The sequence below is a fragment of the Nannizzia gypsea genome, genomic scaffold, assembly GCF_000150975.2.
Source record: "Nannizzia gypsea CBS 118893 supercont1.6 genomic scaffold, whole genome shotgun sequence".
In the NCBI taxonomy this organism is placed as follows: domain Eukaryota; kingdom Fungi; phylum Ascomycota; class Eurotiomycetes; order Onygenales; family Arthrodermataceae; genus Nannizzia; species Nannizzia gypsea.
Genome location: NW_003345196.1, coordinates 324,496 through 339,376, shown reverse-complemented (window position 1 = coordinate 339,376; position 14,881 = coordinate 324,496). Strand labels below are relative to the sequence as shown.

Here is a 14,881-nt window from a genome sequence, read left to right as displayed (position 1 = left end):
TCTACCCGCCACAATGCCTCCACGAATACATCTCCAATCTCTAGCCCGGAGAAGCAGAACACCACATACCCTGCTCCAGCATGAGCTACAGTCCATCACAGCATCTCTATCGGCCATTACCAGGTCAAGATCAATGGCATCAGTTGCGCCAGCCGCCACCGCAACCTCAATGTCATCCGAAGCCCTCCAACCTCTCTCTCACCGAAGACCAGAATATCGCAAATCCCAACTGCACCGACAATACGCCTCGATCCTCCGCACTATGCCATTGATCATCTACTTCCAGCATAACAACCTCCAATCCACCGAATGGGCCAACATCCGTCGCGAGCTGATCAAAGCGTTGCGTAAAGTTGACGAAAAGAATGCTGCAATAGGCAGCTCTGAACCAGCTATTGCGGACTCCATTAAGCTACAGATTATCCAGACTTCGATATACGAGGCAGCTATGAGGGTGGTGGACTTTTACCGACCCGATGCTGCGGCTGTTGGTGGACAAGGACCGATACTGGATAAGGAAGATCCTCGATTAACGCATGACTTGTCGTATTCGGCTTATCGAGCTGTGCTGCCTAAGCGTGGACAGCATGACTTTTCTACCCTGCTTGTGGGACCGATTGCTACTCTTTCGTTCCCGTCTGTGTCTCCGGACCATTTGCGAGCTGCGTTCTCTATTTTGGCCCCCACAGGGAAGAACGGCTTGTTCCCTCCGCCGGCACGTAAGGCGAACCCAGGACTATACGATCTTACTACGCAATCTGGATTGCAGAAGTTGATGTTGTTGGGCGCCAGAGTGGAAGGAAAAGTGTTTGATGCTGATGAGACGAAGTGGGTTGGTAGCATTGAGGGTGGACTGGGTGGATTGAGAGCTCAATTGGTTGGCATGCTGCAGGGTGTCAGCTCTGGATTGGCGAGGACATTGGAGAGTGCAGGAAATAACCTTTATCTCACCCTTGAGAGCAGAAGGAGTGTTTTGGAGGAGGAGCAGAATGGCGGCAAGAAGGAAGAGCAGGCAGAGCAGAAGTAAAGATGATAGATGGAAGCCTGTGTTTCTGTGGCTAGACTTGTATAATATATGTGACAGTATATGTAACAGATGTTTGAATACCTATTTACGTCCTCCTTGGTTGATTCTTCCCCATAACCATCCCATCTATTCATTGGTATCGTTCCGTCCGTCCGTTCCAGCCACCGAGTTAGTTATTCCAGCCATAAACAAAAACAAAGGAGAGGAAAGGAACATCAAACAGCAAAAAAAAAAAAATTCGTACACCCGTTAGATAAAAGAGATGCCAGTCTACTTTTCCAACTTGGTGTTCATACCAACAATGCACCTGACCAGATCCCAGTCACCGTCTTTGCCTACCCAGTCACAGACGATGATACCAGTAGACCAGTCACCTTTCTCTGACTTGTGGCTTCGACAGATATAATCGACCGTAGCAGGGTTAATCTTGGCAGCAATCCTTTCAGGCCAAGTCTTAACTTTCCAAAAGTTACTCGCACTCAGGAAGTTGACATAATACGGACACCGATCTCCATCTGGCTGGACGTTACCCATTGGGTAGCAACATTCAGCCGATCGGCAGAGCTGGGCGTTAACAAACCCAATCTTCTTTTCGATGTTTTCTGTCTCGAGGACCTCGTAAAAGTCCTGGATGCAGAGTGTTCCGCTGGAAGAGACGGCATGGTCTGTATTATCAGCCCAGTCGGTGGCATCAATACCCCAGCCGCGGCCATCGTGTTCCTTCTTGAGATGATCTGGGATATCAAAGCGGCGGACAAGCACAATCTTACCCCTTACCTGACCCAGGGTGGGAATTTTGGTGTCAGTGTACCAACGTGATGGCTTTGCGTTGGTATAGTGCGTTTTGATGATGTTGGCCAGCTGGTGGTCGTTATGGTCTCCGGGGCCTTCACGCTTGAGAGACATGATCAGAGTCTCGGACGGGTTACGGTCAAGGAACTCCTCGATTTGGCCAAGCATTTCCCTGAACGTCTTTTGGCCAGAGAGGGAGACGGGAAAGACACTGTGAGCAAGCAGGAGGCCGTCCTTGGCTGCATCATTCGGCCACTGGGGGTGAGCACGGATATCGAAGAAACGGACACCGTTATCGAGCTGTTCGCGTGGACTGACTGCCTGGCAGCGCACAGAAGGAGGAGCAATGTGGCATGTGGGAGAGTTGTGAGTACCCGGTATAGAGAGGGCTGAGGTCAGGATATCATCTTTGAGCTCGCGCATCCAGCAGTTGAGATTGGCAGACGAAAAGAGGGCAAGATGGGCGTGCTCCGCGTTGAAGACACCCGTGAAATGGAAGCGGGGATTTGGAGAGAGGCACTTCATGACAATGGTCTCCTTGGTAGGTACTGGGACCTGGATCTGGTAGTGGTCTCCTTCGACCTCAAAGGTGAGACGCATGCGCTCCTTGTCCGACTTGTCAAAGGACCTGACATCACTAGCTACATGTGAGAAAGGCTCAACACGGATGTCGACGTCCTGCCGGGCGAAGGACTGAGCCCCGTCCTGGATGGCAGTGACCTCAGCTGGGGTGCCTGTGATGTTGTTCATCATTGTGGTGAAGGTGCTGGCCAGCGTCTTGGGCGCATCTGGAGGGCTGAAGCGCTCGACCAGCTTGAGGACGACCGGCGTCCGGGTAAGATTGCGCACGGTGAGGTGTTCTGCGACCATGACTCTATATCTATCTCTATCGTCTCAATTACTATGCTGCTTGATGATGATGACGGCGACGACTGTGGTGCTGATGGTGATGGTGATGTTGATGATGAAGTCGCAGCCGCCAGACGCAGGGAGGACGAGGGGCTGGAGGATCAGCTTGGGCGTTTGCATCATCGCTGCCGGATCGGGCTAGCCCCGCCGCCGCTACACGAAAGATCTGATAAAGAGCTGAGATTAAAGCGTTTCATCTCGTTGATCAGTCGCAGACGTCGCTCTTAGCCATATTCTCTCTTCCTCCCAGCACTCCATGTTCCGTAGCAGCGACCATCCTAGTCGACCATAAGCATGTCTATAGTAGATATATCAGCCACCCTGCGGATGCTTTGGGCGGGCCCTGGACACGCTTAAAATAAGCCTAATCTCACCCATGAATCGCCCATGCAGGAACCAAAAGGAACCAAAAAGGTGAAGCGCGGGAAGGTTCTGATGACATAAGCAGGAGAGCCCTAAGCCCTAAGACGGCGTCTCCTTTCGGTCCTCGGCCGTCGGCTGCCGCCTCCCGATCGGGACAGACGTGGGGCTTAGGGCTTTTCCACGGCCCCGTGACCGCCCTCCCTTTCCTGCCCTGCTTTAGGCTTCGGCGGCTACCCTCGGCTTTACCTGCCCTTCCTCGCCCTCCTCGTCGCTTTCGTCCACCTTCCTGGCTTCTCGTCTTTCCTCCTCCTGCTTGCTCGACCAGACCAACCCATCTCGATATCCCAGCCGCGACGTCCAGCCGTGCCTACAGCTATAGAGAGAGTGAGATATACCTGCAATTGAGATGTCTGCCGTGAGATCGCTGGTTCACAGGGCGTCCCTGTCGCGAGGACTGCTCGCCTCCACGCCCGTTTGCTTGCCTGCCACATACACCTCCCACTTCCGACGGCGGTTCCATAGCTCCCCCGTCCCCTGGGGCATCAGGTCGCAGATTCTCAAGGATGTCGGCGAGGGTACTTTGTTTCTCCTGTCCCCTTGTTGTGGCATGCAATTGTGAAGCTAACGCCCCTCTGCAGGTATCACCGAGGTCCAGGTTATACAGTGGTACGTCGAGGAGGGAGCCCGGATCGAGGAGTGGAAGCCTCTATGCCAGTACCAGTCAGACAAGGCCATTGACGATGTACGTATTAGCTTGGAAAGAGAGAGAACAAGCGGGAGGAGGAGAGCCCCGCCTGGGCAGGAGAAAATGCTGACGGTTGCAGATAACGTCGCGGTACGAGGGTGTCATCAAGAAACTGCACTTCCAGCCAGACGACACGGTACCCACAGGTGCTGCGCTATGTGAGATTGAGGTCGACGACGCCAAGTATCCCGATTCCGCCGCGCCAGCTCCAGCTCCGGAAGCGGCAGCTCCAGAGACCACCGCTGAAGAAGTCGCGGCAGAGTCCTCAGCGGCAGACGTTACGCAGGCAGCAGAGACGGTAGAAGCTCCACCAAAGGGCAAATACGCTACTTTCGCTACTCCCGCAGTCCGAGGAATGCTCAAGCAGCACAACATTGATATCTCGCTCATCAATGGCACCGGCGCCCATGGCCGCGTTCTCAAGGAAGACGTCCAGAGGTACCTGGAGGGAGGCCAGACCCCCACCCCTGCCGCAGCTTCGTCAGCCACTGGTACAACCACAGCTACAGCTCCAGGCCTCAACGCCCCACAGGTTGAGACCAACCAGGCCTTAACCCCCATCCAGTCCCAGATGTTCAAGACCATGACCAAGTCCCTCACCATCCCCCACTTCCTCTACTCAGACGAACTCAACATTGCTGCTCTATCCCGCATCCGCTCCCAGCTCAACGCAGCCGCCCCCAAAGATGGCTCCCAGCCTAAACTCTCTTACCTCCCCTTCGTCATCAAGGCTGTCTCCCTGGCACTTAACCACTTCCCAATCCTCAATGCACGAGTAGACACCACTTCAAACCCTGCCAAGCCATCCCTCGTCATGCGTGCAGGCCATAACATTGGTGTAGCAATGGATACCCCCACGGGCCTACTAGTGCCCAACATCAAGAACGTCCAGGCCCGCTCTATCCTCGACATCGCAGCTGAGCTTATCCGCCTCAGCGAGGTTGCCAGAGCAGGCAAACTTACACCCGCAGACCTGTCTGGCGGTACCATCACGGTCTCCAACATCGGCACCATTGGTGGAACTGTCGTTGCTCCCGTCCTTGTACCTTCCGAGGTTGCAATTCTCGGAATCGGCAAGATTAGAAGGGTGCCTGTCTTCGACGCCGAAGGCAACGTTGCTGCTGGCCAGATGATGAACTTCAGCTGGAGTGCAGACCACAGAGTTATCGATGGCGCTACCATGGCTAGAATGGCCGCATTGGTCGGTCGTATGGTCGAGAACCCAGATGCGATGATGCTTAACATGCGATAATCATCCTCGATACCGACTGTATAGGAAGGTTGTTATTTTTTTTTGGTTGTTCTTGTTATTTGGCGAAAGAAATTGTACATAGATTTATATTATACCGATCTACAGATACAGACCGGACAGCGCAAGGGATAAAGAATAAGAATAGCAATAAACAATATAGCCGAACCAGTTCAGTCTGCAATATATATAGAGAGAGGAGAAACAGAGAGAAACAAACAAAAAGGACGAAAAGGACGAAAGATATAGAATCACCTTAACGCAACGCAATTAATAACGCCAGCTATTTCATGTCGTGTCGTAAATATCATAAATACGTCCCATATCGTCATTCACAAACGGTCCGTGCATCCATCTGATCTTATCTTATCTTTCTATCCCACATTACATCACGAAAAGTAAGTTTGTATCTGTTGGCCATGTCAGCGCACAATTATATCTCAACCAGGGTTCAGCACAACCGGAACTTACCTAGCGGGTGACTGCAGCTCAACTGCGGTTTCTGTGAATATTTCCCACTCAGCTCGGATCGGATGCTGTTTAGAAGCTGAATATAGCTTTGCTTCGGATTCTTGTTCAACGCCTCTTGGAACGCCCAGCTCATTGCACCCTGCGCAGAGCCGCCTTCAACGGTGTCCGCACTGATAAAAAGATATGTTAGGCGAAATGTAACACAAAAGTGGTAGGAAAGTGGAAATACACTTACGATGTCTGCGTGTCCTTGGAGCCAGACAACATGACTACATCTGCAGGCGAGGTCTTGGTTCTAAGCGTTTTCTTACGAGCAGAGTCACCAATGGTAAGTTTCTTGAATAAGCCGATGGTGGTGTTGGCAACGCCACGGATGTCGCCGCTCTCGTAGCTTTTGAAGGCGCTTAAGAGGTCCAAGGCTGTTTCCTTAGCGAGGTTTGGTTCTTTTAGTACGCCCTGCAGGAAAGTTAGTACGGCATCTGGCGTAAAGCTTATGAAGACATACCTGAGTAGAGTACTGGAATGGAAGGTCTAGAGCAGTGCCGGAGTGGCAAGAGTCGAAGATGGCGGTAAGTCGGACGCCAGGTTGTAGCGGACGAACCCTGAGAAGAAGGCTGTCAGTTGAAAGTACAAGAATAGACTGAGAGTACACTGACATGATAGCATGCATTTCATCGTCAACTATGTGGCCGGCGGTTTGGTAGTCGACGGGATAAATGACTTCATCAAACCCTAGGAGCTTTGTTAAACCCTATTCATCTTGAATCACAGTCTCAGGTGTACAAACTCACCATCATCTTCGTCCCCGTCTAGATCGCGAGTACGGCCACCATGACCTAAAGTTCACCAATCAGCATGAATACATCCAACCAGGGATAAGGACCAGGAACTGGGAAATGATTGATCGGTACCTGAAAAATGGAAAAACAGCGAATCATTTGGCTTTGCGCCCGATACCAACCAATGCATGGCACGGATCATATTTGCTTTAGTAGGATGGCTCATAGGATTCGCCTGATCGTCTGTAAGGATCACCATATCCTCGCGTCGATAGCCGTAACGCCGATTCAAAAATGTAGACATGCGGGCTACATCGTTAATGCAACCCTTTAGCGGCCTGCCTTGGCCAAAGTAGTTTATACCAACGAGAAGAGCACGCCGTCGACCAGAGCAGTTCGAGTATTTGAAGCGGTAGGTAGATGGGGCGCCATGACCGAAGCTTTGACTGCTTTGCGGTGGTGGTGGAGGGGTGTGACTGTTCCCGTTGCTTCCGTTGTTGGCGGGGTAAGGTGACGGGGGTGCCCGCGGCGGCTCCTGAGCATAGTATGGCTGCTGTTGCTGGGATGGAGGGCGCGGCGATGGAGGGGGCTGTGTGTTGTAGCTAGGTGTAGGAGAAGGCGCTCTGGGAGAAACGGTCACTCACGGTCAGTTTGGTGGGTTGGTTAACTAGGGGCAGCCAGGGTTGTGCGATAGAATAACTTACGGATATGAGTACTGGGGCTGGGGTGTGAGGTTCTGGGGGTACGGCGGCTGTTGGTATGGGGGTTGCTGATATGGTGGTTGCTGATACGGCTCCTGATATGGTGGTTGTTGGTAAGGCTGTTGTTGGTATTGCGGCTGAGGGGGCGGTTGCTGGTAATAGCCACCAGCTCCCTCGTTGAAGGGTGTACTGTTTTGCCAGTAAGACATGAATAAGGGGGCGGTCACTCGGTCAACTGCCTTTTTTGTTCTTTCAGCGAGCTGTTCAGTCGTAAGATGTTATTGGCGACCGTGTTGGGACGAGTTGCACTCAAGGAGCTGAAAGACACTGTTTATACGAAAAAGGCGCGGCGTTGGTCCCGTGACACGGCCGTAGGGCTGGCCGAAGAGCCGCTCTTTTCAGCCCCGATATCCCCGTCAGTTCTCCACTCACGGATACGCGAACGCAGTTGACTCATGCACTTTCTGCTAATCCGTATAGTCGCGTCAAAAACTTTGTTTCTGTCATTTAATTCTCACACTGTTTTCCCGCTACTCTCCGCTATCTTTCATTCTATTGCCAACTCCTTGCCTTTCGTTCTTCCCGCGCCTGTCCATCATGAGGTTGCGTCCCGTGACTGAAGCCAAGTCATATGCCAAGAATACCAAGCATGCCAAGCATCCCGTGCCGTCGGTAGCTAAATCGGAGAAACGGGAAAACGTCACCTTAGTCAGCAACAGTTCGTGCCTGGGCCGTTTCCCTTTGTGGACGAAGCGCTAAAGATAGAAACCGGAACTTCTGGGCCGCGGAAGCAACTCCTTCCTTCCTTTGATTTTGACAACCTCGGCTCTAGATATCGTCATAACCGTCGAACAGGTACTTGCCGAAGATACAGATATTGTCTTCTTCTCTCCATCTTCCGCCAACGAAAACAGCCTTGCCTTTCCATTCGTACATCCCCCGCTTCACCATTCCCGTCTTCTCCATCACTCGCATGCTCGGCATATTCTCGGGGTTTACAATCCCCCTGACGTAGAGCTTTGTGAACGGCACCCAGAAGGATCGGGCCCGTCTGCAGCCTTCGAACACCGCGTTGACCGCCTCGGTTGCGTATCCTTTACCCCATCCAGCCGGAAGATACGAGTAAGCAATTTCAATAGTTAGAGTCGTGGCCGCTTCTGTTGCTGGGAGAGTAAGACTCTCCGGCAGTGGCAGGCTATTGGAATCGAGTGAGCCCAGCGTGACGATGCCAATGAAATCGGAAGGCTCTTCGATTGGATGAACAGTATAGACCGCTCGATAACCCCCCTGTTCGCTGCTTGTAGGAATGTAACGGCTGATGAGTTTCTCGCTCTTTTCTATCGAGTCAGATGGGCCACCGAGCCTAGATGGAATCAGTCACCATTAATACACAGATAGCAACGCAAGCGGCCCTCACATCCAGAACATCGACTGCTCATTACTGTGGAGTTGATGAAGCCATCCAAATTCTAGGCTCTCTTTCTCGGCTTTCGTCAGCAGGACCAGCTTCAACCGTGGTGTGATTATGATGGAATCCATCTTTGCAGGCTCTCACGATGTCTTTGCACGAAGATAATGAGGTTTCAGGGTGTATCAGGCCACCGCTTTTAAACTAATCCTCTTAATAATTGGCTAGTTACACCTAACCCTGCGCTTAACGGGCCCACAACTGATTCGCTTGGGAGTAGTGACAATTCTGAAGGGGCTGATAAACACTATTCAAACAAGATTGGTATTTTCATGTCGCCTCTCTAAAAAGAGGTACGAAAGATTCATTAAACTCGAAGAACTGTGCTAGTTCTTATATAACATCTTTATCGTCATCGATAATGCTCCGGGGTCCATCGGAGGTATAGGTGATCCTACTCACAGAGTATGTGTCAGAGTATGTGTCATGGCTCAAGGCGACCTACGAATCCATAAACCCAACACAGAGTAATTTCTCTCATATCACAGTTTATTTTCTTCATTCAGTCTCATCGGATAATCCGATAGCAAGCTTGGCCGAGCACGAATGCAAACTGCCAGGGTTCACCCACAGATGGTCCGTAGTTTCCAGGAGGCCCAGGGATCGTTGTCTCAAACCGGAGGTATGAAAACTTCACGGCATGTCGCCCAGTGATCTGGCTTATCAACCTCATTCGTCATCCCTAACTACCGGGCTACGAAGTACTTTCAGCGTCTCGAACATCACATCTACAGAATTGGGCATTTGGGTAGGAGATTCTTGTGCTTTATACGGAGTACTGTCTTATCTTGAATCTTTGTGGGGCATTTAGCACCCAGTAACAGGAATGAAGCTTTGCTTGAGACTATATACTGAATTCCTTTTACTGTGGTCCATCTATGAAACATATCTCGCAAACACTAGGGCAAGAAATTGAGGGCTGCTTGATACTCAGTTGTCGTGATAGGCTTTAGTAGGCTCAGGAAAAGGTGATTTATCATCTACATCCAACAATGACGTTCTTTCCAACCAAAGTGCTCGCGCTCCTATTACCTAAATCCAGCCGTTTGTCTATAAAGTATAATATGATTGACTCTCCCGCTTTCTTATATTTTTGTTTTGTTATTTTTGTTTTGCTTCTTTTATTCGGTAATGCCCGTGCTCATAACTATAACTATGAACCCGCATTGCCTTCGCATTACTTCACACGGACCGCATTCACTTCTTTCAGGATGGGGTGTTTCCTAGGGGAAATACGGAGTAACTGATATATCAAATAGAGGTATGCCGTTCAAAGTGATATGTCCCAGTCTCGAGGAGATCAAAGAAAATAACTTTTGTCGATGACGATGACGATGACATGGCTGGCCAGAAGAGGCGGAATCTCCAGAATCCGGGAAACTTATCAAATGCCTGCGAAGAAATTCTGTATAATGTAGCTGCAAAAACATGTGCGTAAGCAAGGAAAGCTCACAAAACACGGCCGAGGTCTCCAAGAGATAGATACTGTATGCATGGCCTTTGGTCTAGACCAACCAATGCGTTTTAGCCAGGCTGGGCGACGATGTTTTGCCAGGAATTGATCCTGGAATAGAGGGGACGGGACGGAAACAGCAACAGGGACAACATCGGCGGCATACATATGTTTGATTTGATATTTTCAAGAAAACGAGTTGCTGTCCGGGTGACAAGAGTCAATAAGTCCTATGGCCTGCAGCCAGTGGTTAGCTTGTCCTCTAACCAACTGAGTGCAAATGGGCAGACGGGTGGATGTTGGTATCCATTGGCAGACCAGTCATAAGGGGAAATATTCAGCTTAACATTAGAAAAAGGCTGTAACTACGTCGAGCAGCTGGGGTAACTTGCATATGCGAAGACGGCTGATGAATTTAGTAATTCATACGACCAAAGCCTTGTGGGAAATGATTGTGTCCCTTGAATGGTTCAAAAATTTTCATAAATACATATTCCCGTAGGAATATATAGTATGAAAAGGTGACTGGGCCTTTCAAATGGTGCATATTCGACGATTTGGGCCCCACAGTTGCTACGGAGTACTCCGTCGTGAGCAAGGGCTGGAGACGGTCAGATCCATTGATGACAAAAAGAAAAGGATGGGGGAAGGAGTAGTATATAAGAAAAGCAATAGAAATGAAGAAGAGATCGGGAGGGAGATAGATCAAAGGGTCTAGAACAAAAGGAGGACTGAGCAATGTAAAAGCGCTGAAAGATTCTGCTGTGGGCACTACACCTAAGATAGAATAGGTTAGCGCTGTATACCCCTTACGCATAGTCTTACAAGAGGGAAAGGAGGTGCTTCCTTTATACTCCGTAGAGGATTTACCTTCTTGTTCCTCTCTCTTCTACCTTCCCTCCTCTTCTCCTTCTACCTACTCTACCTGCTTCTAGGAGGACTTAAGGGAGGTTAAGAAGGGTCAGGTGGTTAGAGAGATAGGTATAAAAAAGGGACAAGACTTTAGTTACTCTCTCTAGTATTCTACTTCAGGGAGTATACCTCCTAGCCTCCCTAAGCTAGTCTTGACCCTACCTTGAATCCCACAAGGGAGTAAGAGAAGGGGGTAAGGAAGAGAGAGAAGTGGTGCAGTAAGATGGTAATTAACAGAAGTGTCTTTTTTGCCTCTAGTAAAATAATGTGTAAGGGGTATATAACGCTAGCCTATTCTATCCTAGGTTGTGTCCGCAGTAAGCCCGAAGCTGGAGGATATCTCAGGGCCATGCGCGGTAAAACAAATAAGAGTTAAGATATGAAAAAAGATGGCAACTCATGATTGAAGCGGGAGATAATTGGATAACTCTCACTAGTTCAAGTCTCTGCCTCCCAGCCGATACGCCGATCGCTTAAAATCTGATGTGTGAATAAGAAATATCATGAAAAAGGAAAGATAGGATGGGAAACCGGGAAAAGGCGGGAGAATTAAAATCGATAGGTCCGATGAGATCGCTTGCATCAAAAAGATGGAAAAAAGAAAAGAAAACCGGGGAGAAAATGAAGAAATAACGGTTCTGGCTGCATGGCGCCGTGTGGCGTGACGTCTAGAGGTGTTTATTGTTCTGGATAGTTCTGTTCGGGGCTCCTTCGCAAAGTGTTGTTTGGTTATTCTGCGTACTCACCCAATTTTTGTAGGACAATTGAGTTGACTCGTCTCTGTACCTCAGCAGGCGAGGCGGCACAATCCACTGAAAGTGTATCCCATTCAGAGTCAGGCTCCTCCAGCATTTCGAATTGGGAATGGACCATGGTAGATTTCATGTAGTGACCTTTGCGTTGCCTGACTCGCTGGAGTAACACTTCCTCCGGCGCACGAAGGTAAATGAAATGAATTTTTATGGTGGGATGGCCATAAGCGGCGACACGGATGACGTCGCGGTATTTATGCTTAAGCGCAGAACAGGTTGCAACAACGCCAGGCGGACAAGTCCGGGGATATGCACCCGAAGAAGGGGATGGAGTAGTCAAGGCGCTAATGGCAGCTTCACGAAGTTGAATTAACCAGTCCCATCTGTCTGCGTCATCGAGAGGAATGCTATTGGTCATCTTCTCCTTATTGGACTTGGAGTGGTACTACAGAAACCGTTAGAACGCTGGCCTTAAGTAAATTCCCTGTATTAAGTAAGTGTTTAGGAATCAGTAAATGAGCACATACATCATCGCCTTCGATATATGGGATATGAAGCTCCTTCGCCAGGCCTTGAGCTACGGTAGTCTTCCCGCAACCTGCCGGTCCCGTGACTATCCAGATATGCTGTGGCCTCATGGCATGAGGATTTTGTTGAGCTCTTGCTGTATATGAAGAAGCAATTGAAGATAGAGATGGGGATGGGGTTGTGGCCGAAGAATACCGGGGGGAAAAGCTGCGACTGTTGTTCTGTAGTGGCAATGGTGACCTGGTTGCCGGCATATAAGGGCCAGTGGAAGGCTGTTCCGTGGATAGCATGATGCTTAAATTTTTGAGTCACGAAACCAGCTTGTTTTCCTTGTTTGCTTTCAGGTAGCAGTAAAGCCGTGATGGGCCTGGAAACGGCTTGATGATGTTTGTACCGGACAAACAAGATATAGAAGTATAGTTATTGTAGCACACCGTACGGATACTCTGTCAATGAATGTGGCAAAGGCACTGAACTCCGATCAATATAGTATCTGGGTCACAACAAAGAGAGTAGCTATAGCTGGTAGTTAACATGAAAGAAAGATAGGGAGTTTTTGAGAAGACGAGGGAAGCACGAAAAGCAGGCTGCGGGCGAACGGTTGGTTTTAAGCTCTCAAATCTCTGGAGCCATCCCACGTCGGACGAGACCCAGCTCAACAAAGCCATGAGACAATCCGTCCAGAACTTCTGGTTGCTGTCTTATTGCAAATCTTAATTCGTGCGCAGTCCAATCATGAGGCATCGGCAATGAGTGGACAGAGGCCGTAGTGGATGCCAGTGGGGGGAACGTAAAAGCCGGGGGATAAAGGGAGGACAAAAGAACGGGATGACAAAACAAGCAGACAGGGCTAACCCACAGTCACGGTTCTGGGCCGGAGCTGGGCCGATCTCCAAGGGTGCAAAGCTGGTGCATGAATGCATTAGAGGATGGCGCCTGTAGGTAAGATGGGGGCTGCTGCGCTGGTTGGTGTTGGGTTTCTGTTATTGGTAATAGGCGGAATGGGGAATCAGGACCGGGTACTCCGTACCTGATCCAAGGCTTGGAGGATGCCACGCAAAAAGACCCGCGGGATGGAGTTGGCGCCGCGGCCACGACCACTAGCCATGGCGATAGGTGTACCTTCTTTCCCGGCTACGGGGGTGATGGGGATGAGATATGGTGTGTGGGAAGTCAACCAGTGGCCATCCTGCCGGGATGCCCCTGCTATAACTGGCCCCTTTCTTCGGATGATGAGCAGAGCCAGCCTCGAAGTTTCGCCTACAAAAAAAACAGTTCAGCTTGATGCATCGATAACTAGTGAGTTGGCGCAGCGCGAAGTGACGGTGAGCGACCTGCACTATTGTCATTCACCAGGCCAAAAAGGAGTAAAATCGCAACGGCGGCCTGCGTGGAGACGGGGGTCAGAACACCAGTCGTTGGTTCCATGCACTATGAGGTCAGTGTTGCGGCTGTGTACTCCATAGGTGATGGTTAGATGTAAAGTACAGAGTACGGAGCATTATTGGTAACTCTGTCAATCCTGTATGGTCTCGCGTTTGTCCAATGCAGTCGCAGCAGCTTCACCTTGCCTTCCAACAGCGTCTTGGAAGGTGGCCACTTAAACGAATCGTACGAAGTCATCGCATAGTTAGTTAACTGACTAGGCGATCGTATTCCACACGTTTCTTTGCATTTGTACGGAGTACTCCGGACTCACATCCATATTCGGAAGAGCTGGTCACTTCGCGAGATGCTAGTTCACACGAAGAACCCTAGTCGGGATCATAATCTCTCAGCCGCCTTAGGGCATTGAATTGAACGGCGACCAGGTCCAATCTGGTAATTTGATCCTGTCTGCCACGTTGCTGCACGATTGCCACTAAGACAGAGCCACAATCCTTACGACCTTTTCTTCCTCTCACCCACTCTCTCAAAATACTCTTGCTTGGGGCGGGGGAGGATCGCCCTGTATCCTCTCGTTTCCCCCCTGCCTTCATCTTGCGGTTTTGATCACGAAACGATCCCATTGATGGAAACTTGTCGGAGATTTGCTTTTTCATGTCGACTTACATATTAAGCATGGGTAAGTACAGGGGTTTGGCCCTCTCCCTTGCTGTTGACGTTGCCAGGCAGCAAGTTGTATTCATACCTACGGCAACGAGGGTTGCATACCGGGCTAGTTTGATGCTTGCTCTATATATCCTATATAGGCCTTGTGCGTTTCGCGCAGGATGGGTAATGACTCTAAAATTAGTTATTCGCTCACTCGAGCGGATGACTGCCCGGCCTCCGAAAGGATATTTAGTTGTTGATTTCCTTACAAAAAGACGTTAGCATGGATACCCTCATTCATTCCCGAGGCCAGGATTGGGGAGTAATACGGTTCAGGCACATCGAATGGATGGGAGTTTCCTCGCTTACTGAGATTACACCCTATCTAGTGCCTCGTATCTTCTGTCAGAGCTCCTCTTACGTATCCTCCGTATAAGAAACACCGCTTCAAAGCCCGGTTTCAAGTTCCCGGCTCACCCGTTTTCGCACGGATGTCAAACATTGCTTCCGCTGCCGTCTTTTGGCGCTTATTTTGTCTAACCGTGAAGCCTGAAGAAGTATATATGTGTACCGGGTACTCCGTACTCAGTACTCCTGTGTGAAGTTGAAATGAGGGGGCCCATGGAAGCACGAACGGTGGCCAATTCCTGGCCATCCCAAGATTCTCAAGTTTAGTGGACGCGGATACGGAAGCGGAT

General features: G+C 50.1%; 6 protein-coding genes across 6 annotated transcripts; 2 read left to right on the top strand and 4 right to left on the bottom strand.

Moving 5' to 3' along the window:
- Positions 1-13: 13 nt before the first annotated feature.
- On the top strand, positions 14-1,027 carry MGYG_06732 (hypothetical protein; the record flags this gene model as incomplete). Its single annotated transcript, XM_003170694.1, has 1 exon — positions 14-1,027. One exon carries the CDS (start codon positions 14-16, stop codon positions 1,025-1,027), a length of 1,014 nt encoding a protein of 337 aa, XP_003170742.1.
- Positions 1,028-1,297: 270 nt separating this feature from the next.
- On the bottom strand, positions 1,298-2,689 carry MGYG_06731 (1-phosphatidylinositol phosphodiesterase; the record flags this gene model as incomplete). The annotated part of the gene is made up of 1 exon (XM_003170693.1): positions 1,298-2,689. One exon carries the CDS (start codon positions 2,687-2,689, stop codon positions 1,298-1,300), a length of 1,392 nt encoding a protein of 463 aa, XP_003170741.1.
- Positions 2,690-3,497: 808 nt separating this feature from the next.
- On the top strand, positions 3,498-5,088 carry MGYG_06730 (hypothetical protein; the record flags this gene model as incomplete). Its single annotated transcript, XM_003170692.1, has 3 exons — positions 3,498-3,666; positions 3,730-3,833; positions 3,916-5,088. 3 exons carry the CDS (start codon positions 3,498-3,500, stop codon positions 5,086-5,088), a joined length of 1,446 nt encoding a protein of 481 aa, XP_003170740.1.
- A 381-nt stretch (positions 5,089-5,469) lies between these two features.
- On the bottom strand, positions 5,470-7,245 carry MGYG_06729 (metacaspase-1; the record flags this gene model as incomplete). Its single annotated transcript, XM_003170691.1, has 8 exons — positions 5,470-5,495; positions 5,557-5,726; positions 5,792-6,012; positions 6,062-6,158; positions 6,213-6,288; positions 6,348-6,392; positions 6,468-6,958; positions 7,040-7,245. 8 exons carry the CDS (start codon positions 7,243-7,245, stop codon positions 5,470-5,472), a joined length of 1,332 nt encoding a protein of 443 aa, XP_003170739.1.
- A 619-nt stretch (positions 7,246-7,864) lies between these two features.
- On the bottom strand, positions 7,865-8,575 carry MGYG_06728 (hypothetical protein; the record flags this gene model as incomplete). The annotated part of the gene is made up of 2 exons (XM_003170690.1): positions 7,865-8,399; positions 8,454-8,575. The coding sequence occupies 2 exons, from the start codon at positions 8,573-8,575 to the stop codon at positions 7,865-7,867; spliced, it is 657 nt and encodes a 218-aa protein (XP_003170738.1).
- A 3,023-nt stretch (positions 8,576-11,598) lies between these two features.
- On the bottom strand, positions 11,599-12,439 carry MGYG_06727 (hypothetical protein; the record flags this gene model as incomplete). Its single annotated transcript, XM_003170689.1, has 2 exons — positions 11,599-12,066; positions 12,149-12,439. 2 exons carry the CDS (start codon positions 12,437-12,439, stop codon positions 11,599-11,601), a joined length of 759 nt encoding a protein of 252 aa, XP_003170737.1.
- Between the last annotated feature and the right edge of the window lie 2,442 nt (positions 12,440-14,881).